Raw genomic sequence first — 27401 nt, 5'->3', positions numbered from 1 at the left:
GGCAGGCGCCTTTTCGATGCGGCTTGCCGTAACGGCTTGGCTGTCATTAATACCGGCGAACCCACGTTCAGCCGAGGCGCAGTATCGAGCACACTAGATGTCACCATGGTCTCCCTCGGACTGTCACGTAGGGCCCAGTGGTACGTCGACATCGAGTCACATGGGAGCGATCACCTGCCTACATATATGAGTGGGCTCGGCAACAGCGTATCGATGGCGAACGCTCACCTGCGATGCCTGTTTTTCATGCAGATTGTCGTCTGGGCAGGTGTTCCGACAGTCTTCCGCACGGAGCCTCACGGTACCGACGGAAGCTTGGTCTCACTGCACCGGCGACCACAGCGCCCAATCGACTTGCCACTACCGCCCATCACTGACAGCCCCCTTCATGACCGCTGCATCGCCAAACTGCCTCCTGTTCTGCCCCGCCTACTGCACTCCCTGAAGTCACGTGGTTCCCACGTCACCGACTCGACACCGGCGCCACACCGTTACCATAAAAGCACCAGCGTCACCCGTGGCCCCTCCAGTGGGCTCGGCAACAGCGTATCGATGGCGAACGCTCACCTGCGATGCCTGTTTTTCATGCAGATTGTCGTCTAGGCAGGTGTTCCGACAGTCTTCCGCACGGAGCCTCACGGTACCGACGGAAGCTTGGTCTCACTGCACCGGCGACCACAGCGCCCAATCGACTTGCCACTACCACCCATCACTGACAGCCCCCTTCATGACCGCTGCATCGCCAAACTGCCTCCTGTTCTGCCCCGCCTACTGCACTCCCTGAAGTCACGTGGTTCCCACGTCACCGACTCGACACCGGCGCCACACCGTTACCATAAAAGCACCAGCGTCACCCGTGGCCCCTCCAGTGGGCTCGGCAACAGCGTATCGATGGCGAACGCTCACCTGCGATGCCTGTTTTTCATGCAGATTGTCGTCTGGGCAGGTGTTCCGACAGTCTTCCGCACGGAGCCTCACGGTACCGACGGAAGCTTGGTCTCACTGCACCGGCGACCACAGCGCCCAATCGACTTGCCACTACCGCCCATCACTGACAGCCCCCTTCATGAGCGCTGCATCGCCAAACTGCCTCCTGTTCTGCCCCGCCTACTGCACTCCCTGAAGTCACGTGGTTCCCACGTCACCGACTCGACACCGGCGCCACACCGTTACCATAAAAGCACCAGCGTCACCCGTGGCCCCTCCAGTGGGCTCGGCAACAGCGTATCGATGGCGAACGCTCACCTGCGATGCCTGTTTTTCATGCAGATTGTCGCCTGGGCAGGTGTTCCGACAGTCTTCCGCACGGAGCCTCACGGTACCGACGGAAGCTTGGTCTCACTGCACCGGCGACCACAGCGCCCAATCGACTTGCCACTACCGCCCATCACTGACAGCCCCCTTCATGACCGCTGCATCGCCAAACTGCCTCCTGTTCTGCCCCGCCTACTGCACTCCCTGAAGTCACGTGGTTCCCACGTCACCGACTCGACACCGGCGCCACACCGTTACCATAAAAGCACCAGCGTCACCCGTGGCCCCTCCAGTGGGCTCGGCAACAGCGTATCGATGGCGAACGCTCACCTACGATGCCTGTTTTTCATGCAGGTAACAAACCGCTTCTCTTTATTTGCCAAGCCTACAGGGCATTATGCGTTGATAGTGTTGCCGAGCCCACGGTACTGCATCGGTGCCCTTTATCATTACTGCTACTGCTTACTAAACCTGTTGTTGCTCTCCGGAGACATAGAAGAAAACCCAGGCCTTACTACCCGTTCATTCTCCACCCAAACAGCTGGCGACGTACTGTCAGCCCTTGATGAAGTTCGATCATCCCTCCTAAAAGAAATGAAAAGCATTCAAACTACACTGTCCCAGTATGATAAAACTTTTGAAAACATGAACGAAAGGCTTGCTAAAATTGAAGCAGACTGTGCGAACGTAGCCACATTTAAAACAGACGTCGAGGAAATCCGTTCCATCGCTGTACAAAATTCCGAACAAATCGCTGAACTAGCTTGCAGTATGGACGATTTCAACGATAGAGCCCGACGAAATAACCTTATCTTTTATGGACACAAAGATTCCGGACGCGAAACGTGGGCCCAATCCGAGGCTTTAATCATAGATCACTGCAAGGCTGCCCTCAATCTGACTGTTAACCCACGCGATATTGAACGCGCACACCGACTGGGAACTTTCCATCCTAGCAAAGATAGGCCCATAACTGTAAAGTTCACGCATTTCAAAGGTAAAGACCTTATTTTAGCGAACGCAAAAAAACTAAAAAATACTACATACAGCATTTCACAAGATTACTCCCCCAACACCCGTCTGATACACAAACGACTGATCGAATTTGGGAAAGCCCAGTCCCGACCTTATAAGCTCGCATACCGTAAATTAACCATCCATGAGGTGACTTACATTTTTTCCCGACTACACAAACTGTGCTCCCACGTGCACCATAGCTACCCACTAAAGCCCATGTTCAATCGAAAAACTTTCTTTCAGTTATTTATACTAACATTAGGAGCCTATTGCCTAAACGCGATTCCCTGCACAGTCTCATCCAGGCTACCGAATGTAAATTAGTAGTTCTAACCGAAACATGGTTGAATTCATCTATCTTCGACTCAGAGTTGCTTCCTATGCTTACTGATTTTGATATTTTCCGCTGTGATCGCCAAAACAAACGGGGGGGTGGGGTCTTAATCGCTGCTCACCACAGTTTGCAATGCTGCGCGGTAGACGTTCCTTCTTGCCTTGAAATTATCTTCATCCGCTGCAAAGCTGCAGCCCCGCCCATTATAATTGGCGTCTGCTACCGCCCCCCTGACTCCGATTCCTCTTTTATTGGCAACTTTAATGATGCTCTCCAAATGGCAACTTCAGATTCGGACGGTTCCCCTCTCCTGCTATTCGGAGACTTCAACTTTCCCTCAATAAATTGGTCCAACTTAGCATTAACAACTTCAAAAAATAATATTGAAAGTGACTTTGTAGATACTTGCCTAATGTTCAATTTATCCCAAGTGATAACATTCCCTACACGAACAACCCATAATTCAACAAGCTTGCTAGATTTACTCCTAACGTCCGAACCTGATAAAATTTCGTCGGTTTCTAATCTAACCGGTCTAAGCGATCACTCAGTCATTCATGCGAGTTTCCAATACAACTTACCGAACCCCCCCAAAATCAAGAAAAGAATAACCCTATACGACAAAGCTGATTATGAAAGTATGAATAACGAACTTTCCTCTTTCTGCGATTGGTTTCTTATAGATTTCTGGAAACGGTCTGTTGACGAAAACTGGGAGCTTTTTAAAGAGAAAATGCAGCATTTAATAAACACCTATATTCCTACCATCACCATTACAGAACGCCCTACTTCTCCGTGGTACAACAACGCATTAAAACGCCTTAACAACAAAAAGAAGAGACCTTTCCGCTCGGCTAAGGCGTCGAATTCCAAGCAAGCATGGGAAAAGTATCGTAATACTGAAAAACTTTACGAATCCATGATTTCAAATGCTAAACGAACGTTCTTCTCGTCTACCCTCCCAGACATGATACGCACTAACCCCAAACAGTTCTGGAAGGCCATTAACCCCACTCATACGAAACCTATCTCGTTATGCGATCCACAAAATGTTACAATACCGGAGTCCTATGTCGCAGAAACACTAAATTCTACATTTTGTTCTGTCTTTACTGATGAACCCGAAGATATACTTCCTTGTGCTTCCACCCATGATTTCCCTGTTATGCCTAACGTCATCTTCGAACCTCACGGTATCATTAAAGTGATCGAGTCATTAAAAGTGACGTCATCAGCTGGTATTGACTGCATCAATTCTAAAGTTCTGATAAACACAAAACATTTTTCTGCTGTTATGTTGTCGCATATCTTTCAGCAATCACTGTCATCTGGAGTGGTGCCACGAGACTGGAAGGTCGGCAAGATCATTCCAATTCCCAAGAAAGGTCCGTCATCCTCACCCTCCAGCTACCGTCCAATATCACTAATATGCATATGCTGTAAACTTATGGAACATATTATCTACTCTCAAACCGTCAAATTTCTTTCGTCTGTAAATTTTTTCCACCCCAGTCAGCACGGTTTTCAGAAAGGCCTCTCATGTGACACCCAACTCGCGCTTTTTATTAACGATATCAGCTCATGTCTTGATCATAATATTCCTGTTGACGCTCTCTTTCTAGATTTCGAAAAAGCTTTTGATAAGGTACCCCATAAACGTCTCTTTCTAAAACTTTCGCGCTTAAACCTTGACCCTGCCGTCTTAAACTGGATCCAAAATTTTCTTTCAAACCCTGAACAGTTCGTTTGTGCCAACCAGACATCATCATCCCGTTGTCAAGTAGTCTCAGGCGTGCCCCAGGGTACGGTCCTCGGTCCCCTCCTGTTCTTAATTTATATAAACGACCTGCCTAATAATATATCGTCAAGTATCCGTTTATTCGCAGATGACTGCGTCATTTATTGCCCAATTAATGACCCTAATGACTCCTGCATTCTCCAAAACGATCTATTAACAATTGAAACATGGTGCAGAAATTGGCTAATGACTCTAAACATTAACAAAACGTCTGTCGTTTCTTTTCATCGTAGGAAACATTACCCGGATCCAACATACTTTATTTTCGGCTCTACGTTATCCCCCGTGGACTCCTATAGGTATTTAGGTATAAACATAACTCCCGATCCTAATTGGACACGCCACATAATAAATATCTGTAACGAAGCAAATAAAGTTCTTGGCTACCTCAGACGAAACTTGCGCCTTTCCCCTCCTCCTGTAAAACGTTTAGCCTACCTAACATTAGTACGCCCGAAACTCGAATACGCTTGCGCCGTCTGGGACCCGCACCAATCCAATCTATCTAAAATGTTGGAATCTATTCAGAATAGGGCAGCAAGGTTTATTTACTCTGATTATTCATATCACTCAAGCGTCACTAATCTGAAAAGCCAAGCACAACTTCAGAATCTAGAATTGCGACGCAAGGCCGCTAGACTAACCCTTTTTCACAAATTCTTTCATTCATTCTCTGGCGCATCCAGTATCATGCCCGCACATCGAATCTCTTCTCGTACTAGCCACCGCAACACTGTTTATCCTGCGCGTGCCCGTACAACTGCCCACCTTCGCTCGTTTTTTGTTCAAACAGCAAAGGATTGGAATGATCTTCCACCCGACGTCGTGCACTACTCAAGCCCGGTTCTGTTCAAAACACACATTGAAAGAAATTTGTACCACAGCCCACCCCTCATGTAACACCCCGTACTGGGGCATTTGAGGTATAATAAATAAATAAATAAATAAATATCTTGCTGGATGGTCTCTGTGGAGGGCCCTTCAATCAAGAAATTCGTTGCCTGGATTGGTCTCTGTATGCTGCTCTTATTGAGGAGCTCGATGGGAATTTTGAATCGTACAGCGACCTAATAGACGCCATGACACGGGCGAGAAGCTCCTGTATGAAGTTTTTCCGTATACCCTCGAGGTTCTCTGTGGCCGATGCGGAGTACCAAAGGCTCCGCGCGGTGCGTCGCAGGGCTGAAAGGCGTGCTCGCAAAACACGAACATCTGAAGATATGCAAGCCGCTTGACGAGCACAGAGGCACGTACAGCGACATATGAAGAAACTGGCTAAGCGGGAATGGCAGTCGTTCTGCTCAAAATTAGACCCCCGAACACCTCTTACGAGAATTTGGAGCTTAGTACGCAGCCTACGTGCACCACCTACTGCTCTGCATCCTTTCCTCTGTATCGCTCTGCGACAGAACCGCCGTGATCTAGACGTCGCTGAAGATTTCTGCGCCAAGGTCACAGCCTTCTCGGCTCCAGTTTTACCTGCCAGATTGACCGATGTCTCTCCGCCCTCTGCAAGTGTAACCGTCATGGACAAGCCATTTACAAGGGCAGAACTATTTGCTGCCTTGTCTTCCGTAAACAAGGCTTCTGCACCGGGCCCAGATGGCATAAGCTATGCAGCTTTGTCACACCTTGGAGACAAAGCTAAGCGCTTCCTTCTCGGCACATACAACCACAGCTGGGGAACGGGCCGCCTCGAACCGGGCTGGAAGCGCGGTCGCCTTGTTCCTGTGCTCAAACCCGGCAAAATCCCTACGGAAATTGAGTCTTACCGCCCCATTGCACTCCTGAGCAGCGTGGGGAAGCTGATGGAGAAGATGGTCTTTGCTCGCCTAGACTGGGACTTGACAGAGCGGAACGTGTATGCCCCACAGATGACTGGATTCAGACAGTCCCGCAGCAGCATCGACAACGTGCTTGCCCTTGTCAATGACGTTAAGAGTGCGAACGCCCAGCGTCGCATCACTCTAGCAGTGTTCATTGACATTAAAGCAGCCTTTGACTGTGTGGCACATGAGGCAATAAGATCTGCATTGGAGTCGGTAGGCATCGGAGGTCGCATGTATGCGTGGATATCCGATTATCTGTCTGACAGATCCGTCTTTATGTCCACGAAAGACGGTGAAACAGCCCCTCACAATGTCACGCGAGGTGTGCCACAGGGCGGTATTTTAAGCCCAACCCTCTTTAATATCAACCTCATTGGAATTGAGAAGTGCGTGCCACACACTGTCGAAATATCGCTCTATGCTGACGATATCTGCATCTGGAGCTCTGGCCGCAACAGGCGAGTTTTACAAGCTCGCCTTCAAAAAGCCATCAATTCTATAGCGGACTTTTTGGCGAGACGTGGCCTCGAAATCTCGGCTAGGAAATGTGCGGCAGTAGCCTTCACCAGGCGTGATGTCTCCCGCTATCATCTTTCAGCGGCAGGGGTCCCCATACCCTTTGTGGACTCACACCGATTCCTGGGCGTAACACTTGACAGGTCGATGACGTGGTCCCCCCACGTTCGTCTCCTGAAGGAGAAACTGGGCTCCTTTGCTCATGTGCTGCGCATGCTGACCAGCGGCTCAGGAGGTTGTTCTGCTGGGCCCCTCCTACGTCTCTACACGGCACTCTGTGAAGGACTGCTCCGATACAGCCTCCCAGTACTCGGCCCTCTTTCCAAGACCAACACAAGGCTGTTAGAAAGTATGCAGGCCCGAGCTCTGCGGTTTTGTCTGGGTCTTCTGAAGACAACTTCTACGCTGGAGACCATACGAGAGTCTAGGCGCTTCTTACCCAGTGTACTGGTGAAAGAGGAGCAGCTTCGCCTACATCTCCGGCTGGCGACTAGGGCCCATGGACATCCGCTGAGTTCTAGCTCTGCTTTAGAGGTAAAAGACACTCTACCACCCTTGTGTCAGAAGTGCCCTGCGCCGCTTCATCTCCCGCCCTGGTTGTACTCCCCCTGGCGAATCGTCACCACAATACCGGGCATCAGCAGTAAATCAAGGTTGCCAATTCCAGCCCTAAAGTACTTCACTCTAGAGCACATGTGGAATTGCTACCGTAACCACAAGCATATCTACACTGATGGATCGGTGACGGCCACATCATCTGCTGTCGGAATCTGGGTTCCATCAACGCGCACCACAATTGCTGCCAGGTTAAGCCACAAAACAACGTCGACGACCTCAGAACTTGCTGCCTTGCGCTCCGCTTTGCAGTACATTCTTGGGCAAGAAGCTTCTGTGTGGGTGATTTTCACAGATTCACGGGCGGCGCTACAGCAACTAGCATCATTCCCGCGCGAGCAACTGGCCCACGAAATACACACCCTGCATACACAAGCTGCCAGAATGCTTCACGAGGTAGTGTTACAGTGGCTACCTGGACATTGTGGGGTGAATGGGAATGTGGTGGCCGACGAAACAGCTTGCGCGGCCCACACCCAATCTAGTGTCATCATCCCGATTCCTTTCTCTAGGCGTGACGCCGCGACACTTGCGTACTCCGTGGCGCGGCAGTCACAACTCTCCACATGGACGGACGGGACAAAAAATTATCAGCCACTATACAGAATCGATCCCGCCTGCACTTTTCGAATGCCGTGTGGCCTGGGAAAGCGCGACGAAGCAGTCGTTCACCGCATTCGCCTCGACGTCGCTTTTACCAGCTACTACCTGCACAAGACGCGCCGGGTTGCCTCCCCTCACTGTCAAGTATGCAGTGTCCGGAGGACATAGAACATGTTCTGTGTGTGTGTCCCCGTTATGACACCCCGCGGCTAACCTGGAAGACAACTTTGGGACTGCGTGCTGATGCACCATTGAAGCTTTCTGACGCCATTGGTCCTTGGCACTCAACTGCCGCGGCAACACGGAGTACACGGGCTTTGGTGTCATTTCTCCGTGACTCCGGCCTGAACGAAACTCTGTGAATGTGTGCCTTAACTTCACTTCTGTTTGTGCGCCGTGTGCGTGATCCTGCATTTGTCAGTTTGTGTGCTTATTTGCTTTTGTAGTGTCTGCGTGAGTTTTTGTGTCTTCGTTTCCCTTCACTTTCGCACATCTCATGTTCATGTGGGGTAGCAAGCCAAGCTCGCTGCCAGGCTGACTTCTCTTCATTCATTAAAGGCATTCCTCCCTCTCCTCCTCCATCTTGATATTGGGAGTGTTCACGAAATTTTACGGGCACTTGACTCTCCCCTGTTGAAAATTCCATCAACAACCATCAAGATTAATTGCTGGAAAGGTTGATTGCGTTTGATGGTCGCCTCGGAAAGCTTGATGTACGTAAGAAACTGTAATGGAAGCTGCTGAAAGGGGACGCTGGAAGGTGCTGGCAGGCATGGTGGCATGCCTGCCAGCACCTTCCATCGTCTTCCACCACCTTTCTCCATGCTGGCAGGCTTGCGGTGCAATGGCGGCAGATGTTGGCGTGACGGCAACCTTAACTGCTGAATTGATGATGGAAATGCATTTTTTGAATGAATGACGGCAGAAATCCAAAATTTATACGAGAGCGAAGCGCTTGTATTAACAGAAACATAGCGGTGGCATTGACCGTTGCGAGAACATTGCAAAAGCTGCCTTTTTGAGAAGATGTTGCCGAAATTCCTAATCGGCACGCTGCACCAAGACTGCTGAAAACTTGGCATATTAGAGAAAAGGTACTTTGATTAGCGCTTGTTGCTTTTAAGTCAGAACTTGAAGGGCTGGTATGAAACTGTATGCCCTTTATTCGCCGTTTTTGGTGTAAGGGGGGCAGTGCCGACCCTTACGTTGAAAACATGGGCAGCTTTTTTTCGCTGCGACAGGGTCAAGCCGTACGTGTTCATTTTCGCTGTTCTGAGCCCGCGGACACAACCGCCCGTGGCATGGCTTAAATTGTACGCGGCAGACTACGGGTCTACCGCTTCGCCGATCCGCCTTAGTTGTAATCATCTGCCTTGAGACAGATCCAACCACGGTATTATTACACAACATAATTTTCATTCCGGGCGCGCATGCCATTTCACTCATGGCTACGTTGGCAATCGTCGGTGAGAACGGGGATGTGCGATATCTCTTTTAGGTTGAGATTGGTGGCTACACGGCTCAAGGTGAGCCTCGTGTTGGAGACCGGTGCGTGCCCAAGAAGCGGTAGGACTGCCGGAATGGGTTCTATACGAGAAGCAGTAAACATAAGTCACAACATTTGTGCATTCATTGGCGATTCAGTTTGAGAAACCAAATAAATGCCGATTGTTGGTGCTTCCTTTCTGTTTGTTAAGGTGGTGCAGAGGTAACGCGCTCGGTTTTTGTTGCAAAGGTTGCTGGTTCGATCCTCCATCGGTCTCCTTTTTTTTTCGTCGACAGCGAGATGTGATTTTTTTTAAAACAGAAAATGTGCCTATTCTTGGTAGTTTTTAACCAAAAGTGATTTCCCCCCAAGTGATGTCGGAGGTTTATTCCACAACTTGCTTATATACAGGATAGCCCAACAAACTCAACTTCTTGCTGGGTATGGCAACCTGAGCTTTCTATTTACATTGCTTTATGTGTCTATGTTCAAGCGAGAATTTGTTTCGACGCATTTTGTTCAATTCGCGACTTGTATGAACTGCGATACGAAAGAACAAAGGCCGAAACCGAAACCGAAACCCCGGCCTCAGTACTCTACTGCTCCATCCAGCAACATCGCCACGCCATCACGCAATCGTCTTTCCTTCCTCCTGGCCGCCGAGTCGGTGGAGTTGTACACGCTTGTCGAGTGCTTTGTTGTGGTTGTTTTGAAGACATTGGATTATTCTTTCGACGAAGATATGCCGCCTGTGATTTAAGGTAAGTGACTAGTCTGCTTTTCGCACTTTACTTGTGTATTTAACAGGCCAGGGCTGTTCCGTTTCGTGTTAGACGTTTGCGTCGCCGCTTAGCCCTAATGTTTTTTGAAAGCGACTGATTTTGAGGCTTACGTAGATCAGTCTTTCGACCGGGGGAGTAGCAACAGTAGGGCTGTTCGATTTATAGTCCCTTACTTACCACCGATTCCCTGAAAGCTGTCAGTCATTCGATTTTTTCTTGTGTATCCTTATGGCTTCAGGGAATCCTCGGACTCCCGCGGAATATCCGGGGTGAATTCGAGTCTGTAAATCGGAGAGCCCTAGTGTTTAGGCCGTTTGTAGGCTTTTTGTTGAGCGAGGTAGGATCATACTGCTACGTTGGCTAAACGGTTTGTTGCTCGCAACAACCGATCGCCAATACGCGCGGTCGACCGCTCCAGGTTGAGTTCGCAACAGTTATGTTTTTTATTTGTGTGGGTAGTTTTTAAGGAATGGCGATATTGTACTTATTCGCATCATTTGTCGTACCTGGACTGGAGTGGTACGCTTTAGGTAACTTGTAGCTGAAGCACATAGCAGTCAACACTACACTGCAGGGATTGTCATTTTTCAAAGCGGTCACTCAGTAAAGTGCACTGGTACAAACACGGCTCTCTGCGTTCAGATTGAGGGTACGATGGCTGAAATTGGCGTCACTCGCAAGCCCCGCATGTGCAGTGAATGTTTGAGTGTTCCAATCGTTCGATAATCGCATATACGTTTGTACATGTGTATCAGTAGCACCAAAAACGTACATTCAACCCGAATTTGCTACCACGTCGAAACTACATGCGTATCGTGCGTCTGGTGCAGAGGCATAAGCAATGCTGGCCGCGCATGGGGAGCGTTTAAACACTGCAACATCGACTACCGTCTCCAAGTAATTCGCGGCCACGCGTGTTGCTCAGTTAAATTTTGTATTGTCCTCTCATTCTGTGGATGAGTGCACCCCGAACAAGAGCAAATGCTTCAAAAAAAAGAAAAAGTGGGTCTCCTCTGGACTGGTTAAGGCCGAAGGTCTCTTTATAGTAGCTCGTGTACATCATTGCACAGCAAAGAATACACTCTTTGTAAAAACACATGACTTGATGTAAATAAATATAGTTCTAGAAAATATGCCGCTAGAGAATAGATGGGAGAACAGCTTTTTCTAGATGGTTATATCACACTGAAAGTTTTTTTTTTTCAGAAGAGGATAACCTCTTTCTCATCGCAATAATCTTTTAAGCACTGGCTATTGTCATTATTGGCAGTAATGCATTATTGTCATGTTTCAAATTTTGCGGCCTGTACCAGTGTGTGTCATTTTTGAAAATCGTTTGAATGGGTTTGATGTTAATGTGAGCACAACCCTAAATCTGGTTCACTATGCTTCCCGAAGACATCGCGGCCATTATTAAGGCCTAATTAGATGCATGTTTTGAAGGAAAAAAATTGTTGCCATGATATTGACGGTACCGGTTGAAAACATGCACCGACACATCATGTGGGCTTCAAGCACTGCGTGAGAAGGAGAATTGCACCTGGTTTAAGCTGCAAACACCTAGAAGAGACTTCAGAAACAAAAAAATTGCTTCACTCGTATTTTTGTTCAGGAGTTCATCACATAGCCTTTCCAGCCTCCCCCAGCATAATTGTTAGGCTGTGTCTACCGTTCCGTCCAGAGGGAACGGCAACTATCACTAAAGTTCCGTCCAGAGGAAACACAACTCACGTTGAGAGCAGCCTCTCTTGATTTTTACCTAACCGGCCAAACCGCTACTGCTCACTGACTAGCCAGAATCACTGGTAATTATTAATCAATATTAATAATTACAGATGATCGGACTACCTCTAGCTCAATCCAGACGGATCTCCAAGCTGCCACCCGACGCCCAATTCCCAATATTTCAGCGAGAGCAGTCGGTCTAGATTTTCACGTAACCAGCCTTACCTTACCTAAAGCACTTCCGCTCACTGACTAGCCAGAGTCACTGTTAATTATTAATCACTGGTAATAATTAGAGGAGATCAGGCGTAACTGGCGATGGCTACGTCGGCCGTGGCTCCAGTGAGCGGGAGCGGTTCGGCCGCTTGAGTAATAAACCCAAGACCGACTGCTCTCATCGCGTGAATTGTAAAGTGGGCGTGAAGTTTTGCTATTAGAAAACGCTAACGACGGCCACACACAGAAAATAAACTGTGCAAGAATCGAACCAGGGGCTACAACGTCCGTAGTCAGCCGCGGAACCACTACACCAAATCTCAGAACTAGAAATGGCGGTTAATCGGCTGGTTTTGATTTGGCGTTCAGTCTGGACGGAACTTTACAGTTTTTAGCACTCCGTCTGGACGGAACGCTAGACGCTCTCTAATTGTTAAGGCAACGTTATCATCATTTAAGTCTGCGCTTTGTCACAGAATCGTGGAGGCAATTTGCCGTAGTAGCGATCAGAGAGCTCATCTCGGCACCTTTTTACGCATACCTGAACTGGTCATAATGAACGGCATCTGCTTGCAAAGAGAGAATAGAGTTAGAAACTTGATTGTTGACATTGTCATTATGCTGTGATAGTCACTTCGGCCATCCTTACATCCAGGTAATGTGGTATTTTAGCGTTCTTATATTCTCACTTGGAGTGTGAAGAACACCTTGCTCCACACCTTAATATCGCATTTAGAACTTTGAAGGATTAAGGCTAATGCAACTTGCTTGCTGTTTGCCACTCACTTCCATCTTGGAGGCTGCTGACTGTTACACGTTGCTGTGGAGATCAGCTGGCATGCCCTACTTTGATGATCTGGATGGACCTCTCATCAGATGACACTGGCTGTTTATCAGGTTGGTTATAATAGGTGAGCACCTAGTTATATACAATTATAGTGCAATGCTATGACGTGCACTGGGAAATTCAGTTAAGGCCAATCCACACGGCAGAACAAAACGATTATTTGGACCGCGGTCCACGCATCACGTGATAGAGCGACACCAGTTCGCGCGGATCGCCGTTGGACCACGCAGGACCGCAGCCTTCGCGGTCCAAATATTCGCCGACGCTTTTCGGTCCGCAGTCTCGACGGTGGACTGCGACATCAATGAGCGTGGTCTGACAGCGGCCGCGTCGTGTATGCGGAGCCGGGTCCAGTTGCGCCAATATAGAACGTCGCGGGAGCGTGGCTCTTTCGAAGCGCTCGAAGGGGCCTGTCAATCACCCCCGGTGGGATAGGCAGCGGGCTAGGCTTACAATCGCGGCGCATACTCAATGCGCGCTTTGACTAGATACCCCTATGCCTCTTACTAGTGTGATGCTAGCCATCATTATCACATTGTTTCACGCATGTGGACCTCAATATAAGGGAAGAAGTTGGTTCCAGCGAGCGGTGACGAGCCGTATGCAACCCGGGTCGCGTCGCCGCCCGTCGTGTCGCCTTCATGCAAACGACGCTGGCGGCTGCGTGAGCGCGCCCGCCCCGCATACATGTGGCTGGCTGTTATTGTGGGGATGAAATGGTTCGTGCAGGCTTGTGCGTTACATGTTATCGCAGCCAAAGGACGCCTGTGTAAACCTTCTAGCTTGTGAGTTCAGGCGGTCGGCTATTCGTGGTTCGCTCAGCTGGCCCGCCGTGTGGATGCGCCTTGCTCTGGGTCGGACCACAGCGGACCTTGGCGTCGCGTCACGTGACCGATTGGACCGTGGACTTGGTCTGTCTTGTGGATCGGCCTTTGCCAGAACTTGCCAAATTTGACCGAGAGTGAGGTGCTTTGGTCTTCCAATAGCACTGTATATATATGCATGTCGGCTTCTTCATTTCAGCAATTTATTGCTCTCCGAGTTTGGAATCAGTGAATTTGGATGTATTGTATTTAACGTCTTTATGTATTGTTTAACCTGAACCTTTGCTACTATTGTTCTTTGGACTGCTGAAACAAAGTCATGAAGGTGGGAGTTCTTAGTAAAAAAGACAGAACTGGTATGCTCAAGATGTGACATTTAGAAGTGACACGGCCGCTTGAAGTCCCTCTTTTGGTGCAGCCCGCCGAATGCTCCTCTCCCCCTGTGAGAACAATAGTCCTCTTTCCCTCGGTCGCATCGCCTGTGGCGCGCACTATCAGTGATGCGGCGGCATCAATTCGGAAAGTGGCCACACAATCAGCCATCCGCTCTAGCAGTTCTGGGTTTGGCAGTATTACTGCACTTTGTCATGCTTCACTTGAGACACCTTGCTGAACAGGCTGCAGTCACAGATATACGTGGAGTAGATGCATGGTCCTTAATATGGGATTGCACTATTCAGCTTATTTTAATTTACTGGAATTTGGATTCTGAAGCCTGTTCGTGAGCTTTGGGCTTTTTCTGAAGGAGAGAGAGATGAAACGTTTTTTAGGAAAAAAGGAGGTGGCGCGATTGTCTTCGGGAAGGAGCTTCGGGCTGGTGATGACGACAGGTGAAAATATCAAGGTGGCGCGGGACAGCTTCATTTTTTCCACGTTCGGCTCAATGTGCGATCAGCTTAAGAGTCGAACTGGGTTCACAATTCACAACTTTTGTTGGATCTTAAAGGGGGCCTTGAGAACAAAACATTTTCTAACTTTCTGCATACCATTAAACATCCCTCTCTCTCTCACCCACCTGTGGGGCCTTTAAGGAAATAAAGTGAAGTGAAGTAAAGGTGGTTTGGTCAAATAACAGGAACGATGGGCCGTTTTCCCGCAATGGATGTTGCACAACATGCTATAGTGTGTTGTCAACTCACATGCCTAGAAACATGGCGTTGTTTGTCTGGTGGCTGTCTGTGACAATACGGAAAATGAGGAACCCCGCCACTTCCACAGAGTTGAGCACACTAAAATTAAAGGTTACGGAGCCGGTCACCCTTGAGGTTGCTGGTAAAAAAATACCCTAAGTGGATAACATCAGCCATGGAAAGCCCCCGCAGGACAAACCAAAGGAGCCTGCAGGCTATTTCAGCGGCATTGCCGGTTCGAGGTTCACAGCCGATTCAAGGCCGAAAATTTTGTCGACTTGACAGCCATAAATTACTTTTTGCTGCATTGGCATTACGTCAGTAATCAGGCTGCAGTATGGCTCTTTTAGCGACCGCAAGCTTTGTCCCTCCACTTGTAGCCGTCCCTTTAGTAGGTCTGTTACTTGAGCCTCCTGCAGAAGGTCCGACGAGATTTTTAGTGCGCTTTGACATGGCAGCTCCAGCAGTTTTCTGCCCCTCACATGCTCATAAACTTTGCAAGAAGTCACCTTCACAGCATTTTCCCGCAACGTGGGTTCCTGCCTAGTCAGCGCGCCTTTTCACTATTGATAATCTGTTCCATGACAAATTTGGCACACCTGTCTCCTTTTTGTGCGGCTTCCGAAAGGGTCTTTAGTGCTTGCACAGCTCGGTTGACCTCATACTGTTGAACTTTCTCTAAATTCATCACAGGTTTGCTGAAGTTTTTGCAAGCGTTTGTTTAGTCAGCACTTTTACCTCAAGACGGTGTGCGTTTTTTTTCGTCGCTTCAATGCATCCAACCAGGTTAAATGTCATCTGGCATTCTTCACCTTTCAGTTTACTGTGTTCTTAACCCTCAACACAATCACCTGAATGTACATTTTCTTGCGTCTGGTATTCACTGGCTGCGCTTTGAGCGTAGAATTCTTCTAGACGAGGGTGTTTTGCTTTTTTCCCTACCTGCTGCTAACGCATGTTCTCTTGATATTCTTGCTTGCATGCATGTGCGCTTGCGTCTTACTAAAATTTGTTCCCGGGAAGGGCATTGCCACTATGCGATGCCTTTTAGAGCAGTGCAAGTCAAGAGCACCCTTCCATGACCTGAGGGGAGTCCTACCAGGATGGTTTGCACTTAATTTGGTGAAAATGTTCTTTTTCTGCAGATATTCGATTTTTCTGGCGAAGAGGAATGGCAGAAGCAAGGGACCACATCGGAGTGACCATCTCGGAATGTTTACGGATGCATGTGAAATGTGCGTATACATTTGTTTTGAGTTGATCTGGATAGTATAAGCTTTAGTGTGTAACTCAGTTTTTTTTTCTTTTCAGCTGCCCACCTGTTCGAAAATAGTCACCTTATTTGACATTTAATGATAATATATTCAACGTTAAAACCACGTTCGTTTTGTGTAGTATTTTTAAGCACCCCAGCACACACCTCTAAGCTCTCATAAAATGCTTGATAAGTTTCTAGAGCATTGTAGCAGCCCCGCACGGGGCACCTTGAGCAATCTTGGTGATGGTACTTGCGATACCGCGGACCCCGAGCCCCCAAACATACGCTGGATCCAACCGTGGCAATGTGTTTATAGGTGGAAGGTTAGAAGCCGTGAACGGTGGCCGTCGGAGCCCAGGTCGAGCTCCGGCGGATGGGCTCCCTGTCAGTTCACCAGGCAGGGAGCTCCGGGACCTCTTTGGCTACCAGGGTAAGGTCAAAGGAGAAAGTACCCCCGTCTCCCTGCTTTCCAATGTGTCATATGGCATTTTCCAAACCCCCCCCAAAGGTGATCGGTCCCCGAAAAGGGGCCGCACCGAAGTTTCGTACCCACCTCTTTCAACAACTGTCTTGTCAACAACCACGAATAACTATGCTCGTTTTCTTGTGATTGAGTCTGCTGACTCAGCACGACCTGTCGCTTCCATGTCCGTATTCTTGATCTCTAAATTTCTGCAAAGCACCATAGGTGGCAAATATCAAGCTAAAAAGCTCAGGACCGGAGAAATCCTGGTAGAAGTCAATCCTGAACAACAAGCCCGCACTCTTCTTGCACAAACCCGCATCCATGATCTGGACATCAGGGTCACGCCCCACAGGAGCCTAAACAGCTCCCAGGGTGTGATTTCTGAGACAGATCTCTTGACGGAAACAGATGCCGACCTTCTCGAAGGTTTAAAGGACCAGGGCGTCACAGCTGTGCGCCGCATCACGATGCGCAGGGACGATAAGATAATCCCCACCAGACACATTATCCTGACCTTCGACCGTTCGACACTTCCGCAATATATAAATGCAGGCTACATCCGATGCTCTATTCGTCCTTACATACCGAACCCGCGCCGCTGCTTTAAGTGCCAGCGGTTCGGGCACAGCACAACCTCTTGCCGCGGCAAAACAACCTGTGCGAAATGTGCAGCGCAGGACCACCCAACTGACAATTGCAATTCTGACAACCTCACATGTGCAAACTGCAGGGGCCCTCATGCGGCCTACTCCAGGAAGTGTGAGAAATTCCAAGTGGAAAAGAAAATAATCCATCTAAAAGTTACAGAAAACATCACCTTCCCCGAGGCGCGAAAGAGGTTCGCCTCTTTTCCCCTGGGGAGGTACGCCGACGCAGCTCGCCGGGGGGCGGAGCGGCGTCTGGTTTCGGCGGGGACCCAGTACCGCGAGTCGGACTTGGTCCCGCCCCCGCCCCCGCTGGGTTGCCTATGGCAGCCCAGCCCGCCTCCGCACCGCTCGCTCAGCCAGCAGCGGTTGTGGTGGCAACCTCTTCCGTCGGTACCGGTGCCGCTCCCGTTCCTGCCTCCCCATCGTCCAGTGCGTTGGAGGGTGCAATGGACACCACGGGCCCCGGACCGGCTCCCACCGCCACTGCACCGCCCGTGCCACTTCTGGTGCCCCCGACACCAGCGGCAGTGGCGGGTCAAACGAAGGGCCCCCCGCAGGGGGGCCAAGTCCGGGGGGCCCGGTTCCTCGGGCACACCCAGGACATCGGACGACGAGATGGACGTCGTGCCGTTCTTGCCTGCAACGTAGCGCAAGGAGCGGCCTCCGTCGTCCAAGCCTACAGATAGGCCGCCCAAAAAGCCAAATCCAAGAGTCACAGCCCCGAAAGACGACGCATAAACATACACACTCCAGTAGCTCTCACACTAAATAATGGGAAGAGAAAATATTGTTCAATGGAACTGCAGAGGCCTTATGAATAATCTTGACGACGTGTATGAGATTCTGCATACCAATCAGCCAAGTGTAATGTGTGTTCAGGAAACACATTTGAATTCTAAACACACAAATTTCTTGAATAGTTACCTGGTATACAGGAGACAGGGATGGCTGCACACACTCTTCTGGCGGTGTGGCCATAATCATCCGGAAATCCTTAGCATGCCACCCTGTCACTTTAAACACTATCCTTGAGGCTGTAGCAATACGCTTAATAATATTTAATAGGTTGATAACGGTATGCTCCATATACATTCCTCCTGATGTTACACTCTTGAGCTCTGACTTCGAGGCGCTGGTTGACCAGCTGCCCGAACCGTATATTCTAACAGCCGACCTTAATGCTCACAATTCTCTTTGGGGCTCTTCTCGTACGGATGCCCGGGGTCGCCTGATAGAGAGGGTTCTTACATCCTCCGGAGCATGCCTTTTCAACAATAAACAGCCTACATACCATAACATAGGTCACAACACATACTCATGTCTTGACTTGGCTATTGGCTCCGCAGTTCTCTTTACTCTTCTCAAGTGGGGTGTGGGAACTGACCCAAATGGCAGTGACCACTTCCCCACCTCACTTAAATATATAGGTAAAGGCCCAAGCAGTTCATCTTCCCATAATAGGTTCGATGAAGCACAAGCTAACTGGAATACATTTACAGAGACATCCAAACTACACCACACATCCATAGGACACCTACATGTTGAAGAAGCTACCCAACTCCTCACGGCGCACATCCTCGACGCCGCCGAAAAGAACATTCCCCACGCCTCTGGTGTCCCGCGCAACCAGCGGAGGCCGTCGTGGAATGAGGACTGTAGGCGGGCGCGAGAGGCCCAGAACAAGGCGTGGGGTATCCTGCGTCGTTACCCCACGTCGAGTAACCTCGTCTTGTTCAAACGGGCCAAGGCGTTCGGAAAACGTGTGCGCCGTGAGGCAAAACGCGATAGTTGGCGTACATTCATAACATCAATTACCTCCTACACAGACACACGGAAACTATGGACCCGAATACGCAAACTGAAGGGACATCAAACACACAGCCTGCCTCTGGTCAGTACAACAGGGGACACACTCGAAGACCAGGCTGACACACTCGCACAACACTTCCAACACTTTTCGAGTTCAGCACACTACACAAACACTTTCATGAAACACAAACTCGTGGCCGAAAAGAAGCCTTTACGTGACAATGACACGTCAGCCACTTCTTATAACTCGGAGTTCACGCTTCATGAGCTGAGGGGTGCTCTGAGCACGTGTAAACCCTCAGCTCCAGGCCCAGACAACATTACATATACAATGATACAGAACTTACACACAGACACTCTTGTAACACTTCTTCACCTTTTCAACAAGATATGGCTTTCGGGCTGCATTCCAAAGTCTTGGAGGGATGCCATAGTTGTAGCATTCTTGAAAGAAGGGAAGGACCCTTCTTCTCCCACTAGCTGTCGACCCATTGCCCTGACCAGCTGCCTGTGCAAGCTTCTCGAGAAGATGATAAACCGGAGGCTCGTGTACTTTTTGGAGTATAACGGCCTTCTCGAGATCTGCCAGGCAGGCTTCAGGGCAGGGAGATCCACAAATGATCAACTTGTGGCACTAGAGTCATATATTAAGGATGCCTTCATTCACAAACAGTTCTGTTTAACTGTGTTTTTCGACCTAGAAAAGGCCTATGACACTGCTTGGCGTTATGGGATCCTTACTGACCTGAAGTCATTCGGTGTTTCTGGTAATATGTTTAACACCCTTGCTAGCTATTTGTCGGAGAGAACCTTTCGCGTCAGTTGGTTCTGCACTGTCTAAGGTACACGTGCAAGAAAATGGCGTGCCGCAAGGCGGAGTTCTAAGCTGCACTCTCTTCATAGTAAAAATGAACTCTCTTGGGAAGGCACTGCCGCCTACAATTTCTTACTCCATGTATGTAGATGACGTGCAGATATCGTTTAAATCATGTAATATGTCCATCTGCGAACGTCAACTCCAGCTCGGCGTCAAGAAGCTTGCCGTCTGGGCAGACAAGAATGGTTTTAAATTGAATCCTTTAAAAAGCTCCTGCGTTGTGTTCTCTAGGAAGCGCGGGGTCCATATAGACCCAGACATTACTCTTAACAGCGTGTCGATTCCTGTGCACAAGGAACACAAGTTTTTAGGCATTTTATTCGACGAAAAGCTTACATTCATCACGCATATCAGACAGCTCAAATGCAAATGCTTAAAAACAATGAATATTCTTAAGGTCCTCTCACATGAATCTTATGGGGCCGACAAACAACTCCTGCTGCGCCTTTACACGGCCTTGGTGGGGTCTCGGCTCGACTATGGAAGTGTCGTGTATGGGTCTGCTACAAAAACAGCCCTGAAAATGCTCGACCCAGTGCTGCATCTTGGCCTTCGCCTCTCATGTGGCGCATTCCGCACTAGCCCTGTTGAAAGTCTTTATGTCGAGTGCGACAAATGGTGCCTAGGGCATCAGCGGGAGTATGTTGACCTGTTCTATGCATCCAAGATCGTGTCTCTGACTAACCATCCTTTTAATCCCACCATGAACGATACATCAAATTTACAACTCTTTTTAAACAGGCCATCTATTCCCTTACCGTTTTCTCTCAGAGTTAGGGAGGAGGCTTCTGCACTCAATGTCCCCCTTTCTGACACGCACAAGACACCCATTTATAATTTCAACGCACCATGGCATCTTCGTTCTATATCATGCGACCTGTCATTCACTCTTTTAGAAACAAATAGGGTACCCAGGAATGCAATTCTGCAGCACTTACTGTTCCTGCAGGACAAGTACAGGTGTGCAGAATTCTATAGCGACGCGTCGAAAACTGGTTCTACAGTATCTTGTGCAGCGCACGGACCAAATTTTAGAGTAAGCAAAACAATGAATTTTCATAACAGTATTTACACGGCAGAAGCATATGGCATTTTACTCGTTTCAAACCACATCATCAGACACAAAATTCCCAAGTCCATTGTGTACACAGACTCTCAAAGCGTTGTACGGGCACTGTCATTAGGAAGGTCATCTAAAGACTATGTTATAAATGCTCTTTTCAAGGTACTAATGTCTGCATATGCCTCAAATCTTGAAATAACTATATGCTGGGTACCAGGGCATTGTGGAATCCCAGGTAATGAGGCCGCCGACCAAATGGCTGGTGATGCTGCTCTCATGACTATGGGTGACATTACAACAGTACCTTACACCGACCTAAAGACACACATCAGACGACAGGTTCGTAACACATGGCAATCACACTGGAGTCAACAAACAGACAACAAACTACACGTAATAAAACCACAACTGGGACGCTACATAACTGACTCACACAACAGATACACTGAAGTCGCCCTGGCTAGGCTGCGGATAGGCCACACACATGCGACGCACTCCCACCTGCTCACTGGAACTTCGGGACCCACGTGTAGCAGGTGTGGAAAGGGCCTATCCGTAGTCCACATACTAATCACATGCAAGGCACTTGACACAACACGACACAAACATTTCCCTGAATTATACACACGACACATCCCTTTGCACCCATCATATTTTTTAGCCGACGAACCCATGTTTTCTAGTCAGCGTGTTTTTAAGTTTTTAGCTGAGGTGAACTTTCTGAAGCTCTTGTCATATCACGTATAATCATCCTGGCCCTATACACCAGCCATCTCCATTGTCTTTTGTTTAGCATCACTTTTACTTTTAGTCAAATGTTTTAGTATGTACGGTCTCATCACAATTCAGTAACTTCTTCTTTGGTGCTCTTTGCCCATAGTCGGCCTTGCGCCAATAAAACCCAACTATCATCATCATCAGCATTGTAGCAGGATAGTAGAAAAATAATCATAACATGAATGGACAGAGCAAAAAGCAAGTTACGCATGCTTACTTATTTGCTGCAAGTCTTGTTTTATAAATTTATTTCCAAGAAGTGAAACCAGTCTTTAATTAGCATTGCATAGCACCTTTATTTTTCATGCCGTCATCATTTTTGTGCAATTTCACATATCTGCCGTCATACCGTCACCCAACCTGCCAGCATCGGCGCTACCATTGCCGTCAGCTACGGACGTCTACCATCATGCCCACATCCATCACTCTGCCAGCATGCAGTCATCTGCCGTCATCTGCCGTCATGCCATCATTAATGCCATTACCATAATCCACCATGTTGATGTTTGATGGATTCCATCAACTCCACATTTTCAATAGGGTCCTAACCTGGTTTGAAGAGGAATTTTACTTTTACTTCCGCTCCTGCATAAGTTATGACTCATACCCACTGGGGGATTTACCAAGCCTTATGATGAGACGTTGCGTCTTCATTTATTGAGGAGTGCCGAGCGAAGAGCAGAAGGCAAACTGCGGCGGAGATGGGTGACCCATGGTGCCAGTGGTGGTACTGCGTGGCCAAGTGCGAGCGCGGTGCTGCCGGCTCAGTGTCTCGATTTCAACTGCTGGCCGCGTGACTGGTGCCTCGTGGCTCACGGCTGATGACGAGCTGCAGTCACGCGGTGCCCCGCTCCGGCGGCGCGAGCTCCCTCGGCTGCCGCGGCTGAGCAGCTACATCTTAAAGATATGCACCTTAGAGCTACACCAAGTTTTCAGCTATTTCTTGTCCTCCTTGGCCATCCACACGAATCACTCTGACAGGCAGATTGGTGCTCTCCCCGCTCCACCATCCCCTCCACCAGCGTTCTGTTCCCCTCCTTCTCGTTCATCGAACGTGCCACCAAGTGCACTTGTCACGGAGCACGATTCAGGTTCATTCCTGTTCTGTTGACCCAGGGTGTCGGCTTAGTGTTGCTACATCAACCCAGGTTGAAATAATATTTCAAGTCATTTTTTCTCTACAGATCACTGATCATTTTGAAACGTTTGTCGCGACAAAGAGAAGAATACGACCACTACAGGCACTTTTTATTGCTTTTTCAGACCCCTGAGCTTTTGGCCTTTGTAACAGAAGCACGACAGTAATGCGACGGAACGGAATCAACCATGTAGCCCTGGCACACCGTAGTTCATTACTACTGAAGTCGTACTCATATACAGATCAGTACTTCGAGGTGACGACGAGTAATTATTGTATAGCCTGGAAGTTAAATGCTTACAAAAAAAGCGGCTTGAATGGAGTACCCTTACAGCGGGGAATTAGGGCGAGCGCGCTTGTCACAAGATGCCTAACCACACTGCGCTGGTTTCACGCCGCCGAGCGAGCCGGCATTGCAATGCTTCAGAACTGGCTCCGTGAACAATACAGAATACCCATTGACACTCTGATTGTGAATGTGGGAGGAACCAGTAAAGCACCATAGATTCTTCCGCCTCACGGACGTGCATCTTTATTCTGTACCACCGGGACACAAATGTCTCGTCACATTAAATAAAAAGGAAAGAATCTCTTCCCATGCCGGGAACAGGAGTGCATGCGAATCTTATGCGACTATGTGAAACCAATGCATTGTAAAATCGTTGCCAAAACCGAATGCCAATCCCCTTTAGCTACCCATTGTTGTGGCTCCGCCTGTCTTCACAGTTGGCGAAACTCAGGATATGCTTCCCGAGCACATAAAGGTTCATGGCCAACTCCCGTTATTCTTTCATGGCGGCCTCCACTTCGGCGCTACTGGACAAGTTCTGCATATCTATTGCACAGCTGGCCTTGAACTGAGGACAAACAGTTTGCGTGGAGCGAGCTAACCTTTTCAAGTGGTCAGAGGGCGCCGCGCCTGTGGACGTCTGGAAATATGGCAAGATGCGGCCGCCAGCCGAGGCTGAGGAGTAGGAGAGGGGGGTTGAGAGGAGAGTTCCAAAAGAAATAGCGACGAGAAGACAACACAAGCCACCCTATACAAGCTTCGTTTGAAAAAGCCGTATTGCCCCTATAATAGCGCCCGTGCCACGGTGAAGCTCACTGCAACTGCAGGTTTGACTGAACACTGTACAATCACCTCACATGTATGTCTGAACCACTCTCGCGTTTGATTGGTTGTAGGGTTTAAAGCACCGACGCAACGCAGGCGATGGGGAGAGCTGTAATGGAGGGCTGGGGATCAATTGTGACCACCTGAGGATCTTTAACATGCGCCGAAATCTCGTACAAACGGGCGTCCGTGCTTTTTGCCTCCATCAGAAACGCGACTGCCGCCGCTGGGAAACACTGACAGTTTTTGCAGTTCATGCATATGTGGATGGTATTCCCAGCCACGATTATAGTGAAGCTCTATTTTCTGGGGTTACACTTCACTTTCGGCAGTTGAATAAAGTTATCCTTCGGAAAAACGTCCGCCGCTCACCTTGCCCAAAAAGTACTTTTTTATTCCAACGACTGCCAGAACCTGAACCAGTTGTCCAGGGTCGCCAGCTTCTCTGGGCCAAAACACTCCTTGCGCATAATATGGGCGACGCAGAGAGATATTGACCAATCGGTGCTTTTGTCATTGTCTTTTTTTTGTGGAACTGAATTTTTTTTGTTTTCTTTTCTGAAGGACAACCACGCTGCAGAAGGGGTCATATTTTTGGGGAACTTTATTTGAAGTAATTCCGTTCACACTACATTTTCCTTGATTGATAACAATCACGGTTCTATGTGTGCGTTCCCAAGCAAGCGAGGATTGAACTAACAGCTGCTGGTTGAAACATGTTTTTGTTTTTAAGTTCTTTTCATTATTCATGCGGAAATTATTCCTTTCTTCGAATGATTAAAAAAACTGTGCCTCAAAATCAAATCATGATTCAACCTCCACCTTTAAAAGCAGCTTGTCTGCCTTTATAAAACCGTTCTCCTCAATGTAGCTTGACTCAAACTTGGCGCCAAGTAAACAAACTTCCTTATTGCTGTCCTCTAGCGGTCTACCGAAATATTTTTTACTCGCCTCGGCTCGCTTTGGCTTATGGGTATCGCATTCTTCCTCTTGCGTTTCCGGATGGATGAGGCATAGCTTCAACCTATTCGAAAATGGCCAATCAAGAACATCGTCATTTCGGCCTTTATGCAACTTAAACAACAAGTAAAGGGTCACTACGCCATCCTCAGCTTTCATTCGAATTCCCCAAGATATTAGGTAGTGCTGTAAATACACTACCTCCTCCCCCATTTCCGAATGCAAACCTTTTAAGATTGCTAGTCCTTTGTGTCGTGCGTATCCTGTTAGAGTCCACCGGTGTGTTTTCGGATTAATTGCCACCGTTGATAATTCTGAGGACAACGTCATCCTCATTAATTCCGTTTTTTCATTCAAAAAAGCTTTCACCTCACGTGCCCTACTGTCCACAGATTCTAAAGTGCTCGCGGTGGCTTCTCCCAATTTGTCCTTGAGTGCATCGGTGAAATGATCGAGCTGCTGGCCAATTTCATTAAGTTTTTCCTTCTGGTAATCAAACTCCTCTATTAGCAGCTTTGCAAGCTTTACGTCTAGTGCAACCCCCTGGCTTGTAACATTTTTGTCAAACTTAACCAGCTGTTCATTTTCCTTTCCGGCTGGCGCGAGTGGTTTTTCTTGCACTGAAGTCTCTACAGTCGCCGTACATTTGAGTCTACATTCGTCGAGACATACTACGGTTGCCAAGCACTCGAAGTATTTTGGCGGGTCCTGTTGCGGAGAAGAATTAGCGGCTTCTTCAGCTGGAATGATTAGTCGGCAGCCGCTGGAGTAGTGCCGGCAGGGCATCTGCGCCATAAACAAAAAGCGACAAATGTTAGTACTGAGCGAACTCACAGCTCCTTTTTTTAAGTACAGGCTGTTTGGCAGGCATTTCTTGCCTTGCGTTCGCGGTATTAAAAAAGTACTCTTGGTAGCGCCCATCAGCGAAAAATAACCGTGTAAAACGTTTCAACGCGAGCTGTTACAAAACGATTCTTTGTATACATTTTTATGCTGGGGGGGGGGGGGACCTGTAACTTTGCGGTGCTGGGATCAAGAGTAAATTTACTGCCTGCACTTTACTAAGGCTGAAGCTTGGGCAACTTGGTACATTACAAAAATAAAGCGCGAAACCCACGACGTACAAGGCAGAAAAAAAAGACAGAGCGCCCAATTACAAATTAAATAAATCTACCGATAGCAGTTCTCTTCAGTCTACAGAATCTAACCGAAAAAAAAACAAAAGACAGAAGCAGTGACGACTGGTTACAAAAGAATTCAGAGTAATCGCACGGCGATTGGTTCTTATTCTTTGATAGAAAAATGCTACAAAATGGTTGAAGACGACAAACGAAGGCGTACGTTCGTACAGTGACGATAATGACCAAGTAGAACTGATAGTGGCAATAGCCAATCCACCACGAGAGCTAAGCAGGTATTAAAACAGAGTCGGCTGCGTCCACATCCAGGAAATGCGCTTCTTTCATATATTTTTTATGTGTGGAGTACTTTGGGGGCCACTCTTGCCGTCGTAGCTCGCCCGGCGTAACGCACCGAAACAGACGCTTCATTTAGAAAACCACTTTCGCTCTTTCGGATCAATCATCGGTCCCTCGCGTACCGAAGCTAAAGCCTATCTCGTTGCACCAAAGAGATACGCGATATCATTTGCACAGTGTTGGGGGTGATCGTTTCGCTGCTACGTTGCCACAGACGCACGACCGTTGCTAGGCCGGAAATAAGTACACAAATATAAAAATAAGAATACCATAAACAATTGCCGCATTAATTGCCAAAACTGGTTTAAAATACCATGGGCACCAGAAACACTTTCACGTGTCTCTGTTGAGACACTTTCACGTGTCTCAATAACGTTCACGTTGATTGGGACAACTCAAAGTTTTTCACTCATATTTATTTACTGATAATATGAGTCCAGTATTTAGCTAATACAGGAGTCGAATGTGCCAATGTATTGTGGTTGCAAAAAGAAAAACAAAGTGATTTTCTAGAAATGCTAACACAAAGTAAAGCATGAAAATGGAACAAGACAAGAACTGGAACTTCTGATACAAACAAGCATGAGGACATCGTTGAAAGTTTTCTTAGTGCTTTTGAATGTGCTCTTGAGAGTTGTGCTGTCAATGGAAGTGCGGCTGAGAGTTCCAAGAAATTAAGTAAAGATACCAGTCCTAATTTGGCGTGTGATAACACAATCTATTGTTTTTAGCCTCTTGAAAAACTGGTGTGTTTAAATGCGGTCGCTAGCATTTGGAGGAGGGATATACACGCGGTGACTATTACTTATACTAAAATGATCACCCCCTTCCTTACAGA

At 48.2% G+C, this 27401-nt stretch overlaps 1 protein-coding gene and 1 pseudogene across 1 annotated transcript in view; one reads left to right on the top strand and one right to left on the bottom strand.

Moving 5' to 3' along the window:
- The first annotated feature begins 203 nt into the window (after nt 1-203).
- On the top strand, nt 204-16178 carry LOC144167904 (uncharacterized; annotated as a pseudogene).
- An 8533-nt stretch (nt 16179-24711) lies between these two features.
- Nucleotides 24712-27401, bottom strand: part of LOC144167054 (uncharacterized) — a 43541-nt gene continuing 40851 nt past the window's right edge. Inside the window, exon 5 of the mRNA XM_077696443.1 lies at nt 24712-25871. Coding sequence (XP_077552569.1) covers nt 24930-25871 — 942 coding nt within the window. The 3' untranslated portion in view covers nt 24712-24929. The remainder of the gene's footprint in view (nt 25872-27401) is intronic.

The sequence above is a fragment of the Haemaphysalis longicornis genome, unplaced genomic scaffold (assembly GCF_048455015.1).
Source record: "Haemaphysalis longicornis isolate Haplotype H1 unplaced genomic scaffold, Haemaphysalis longicornis Haplotype H1 scaffold_2, whole genome shotgun sequence".
In the NCBI taxonomy this organism is placed as follows: Eukaryota; Metazoa; Arthropoda; class Arachnida; order Ixodida; family Ixodidae; genus Haemaphysalis; species Haemaphysalis longicornis.
Note: the sequence above shows the minus strand (reverse complement) of the source record. Positions and strands in the feature narration are given on the sequence as shown.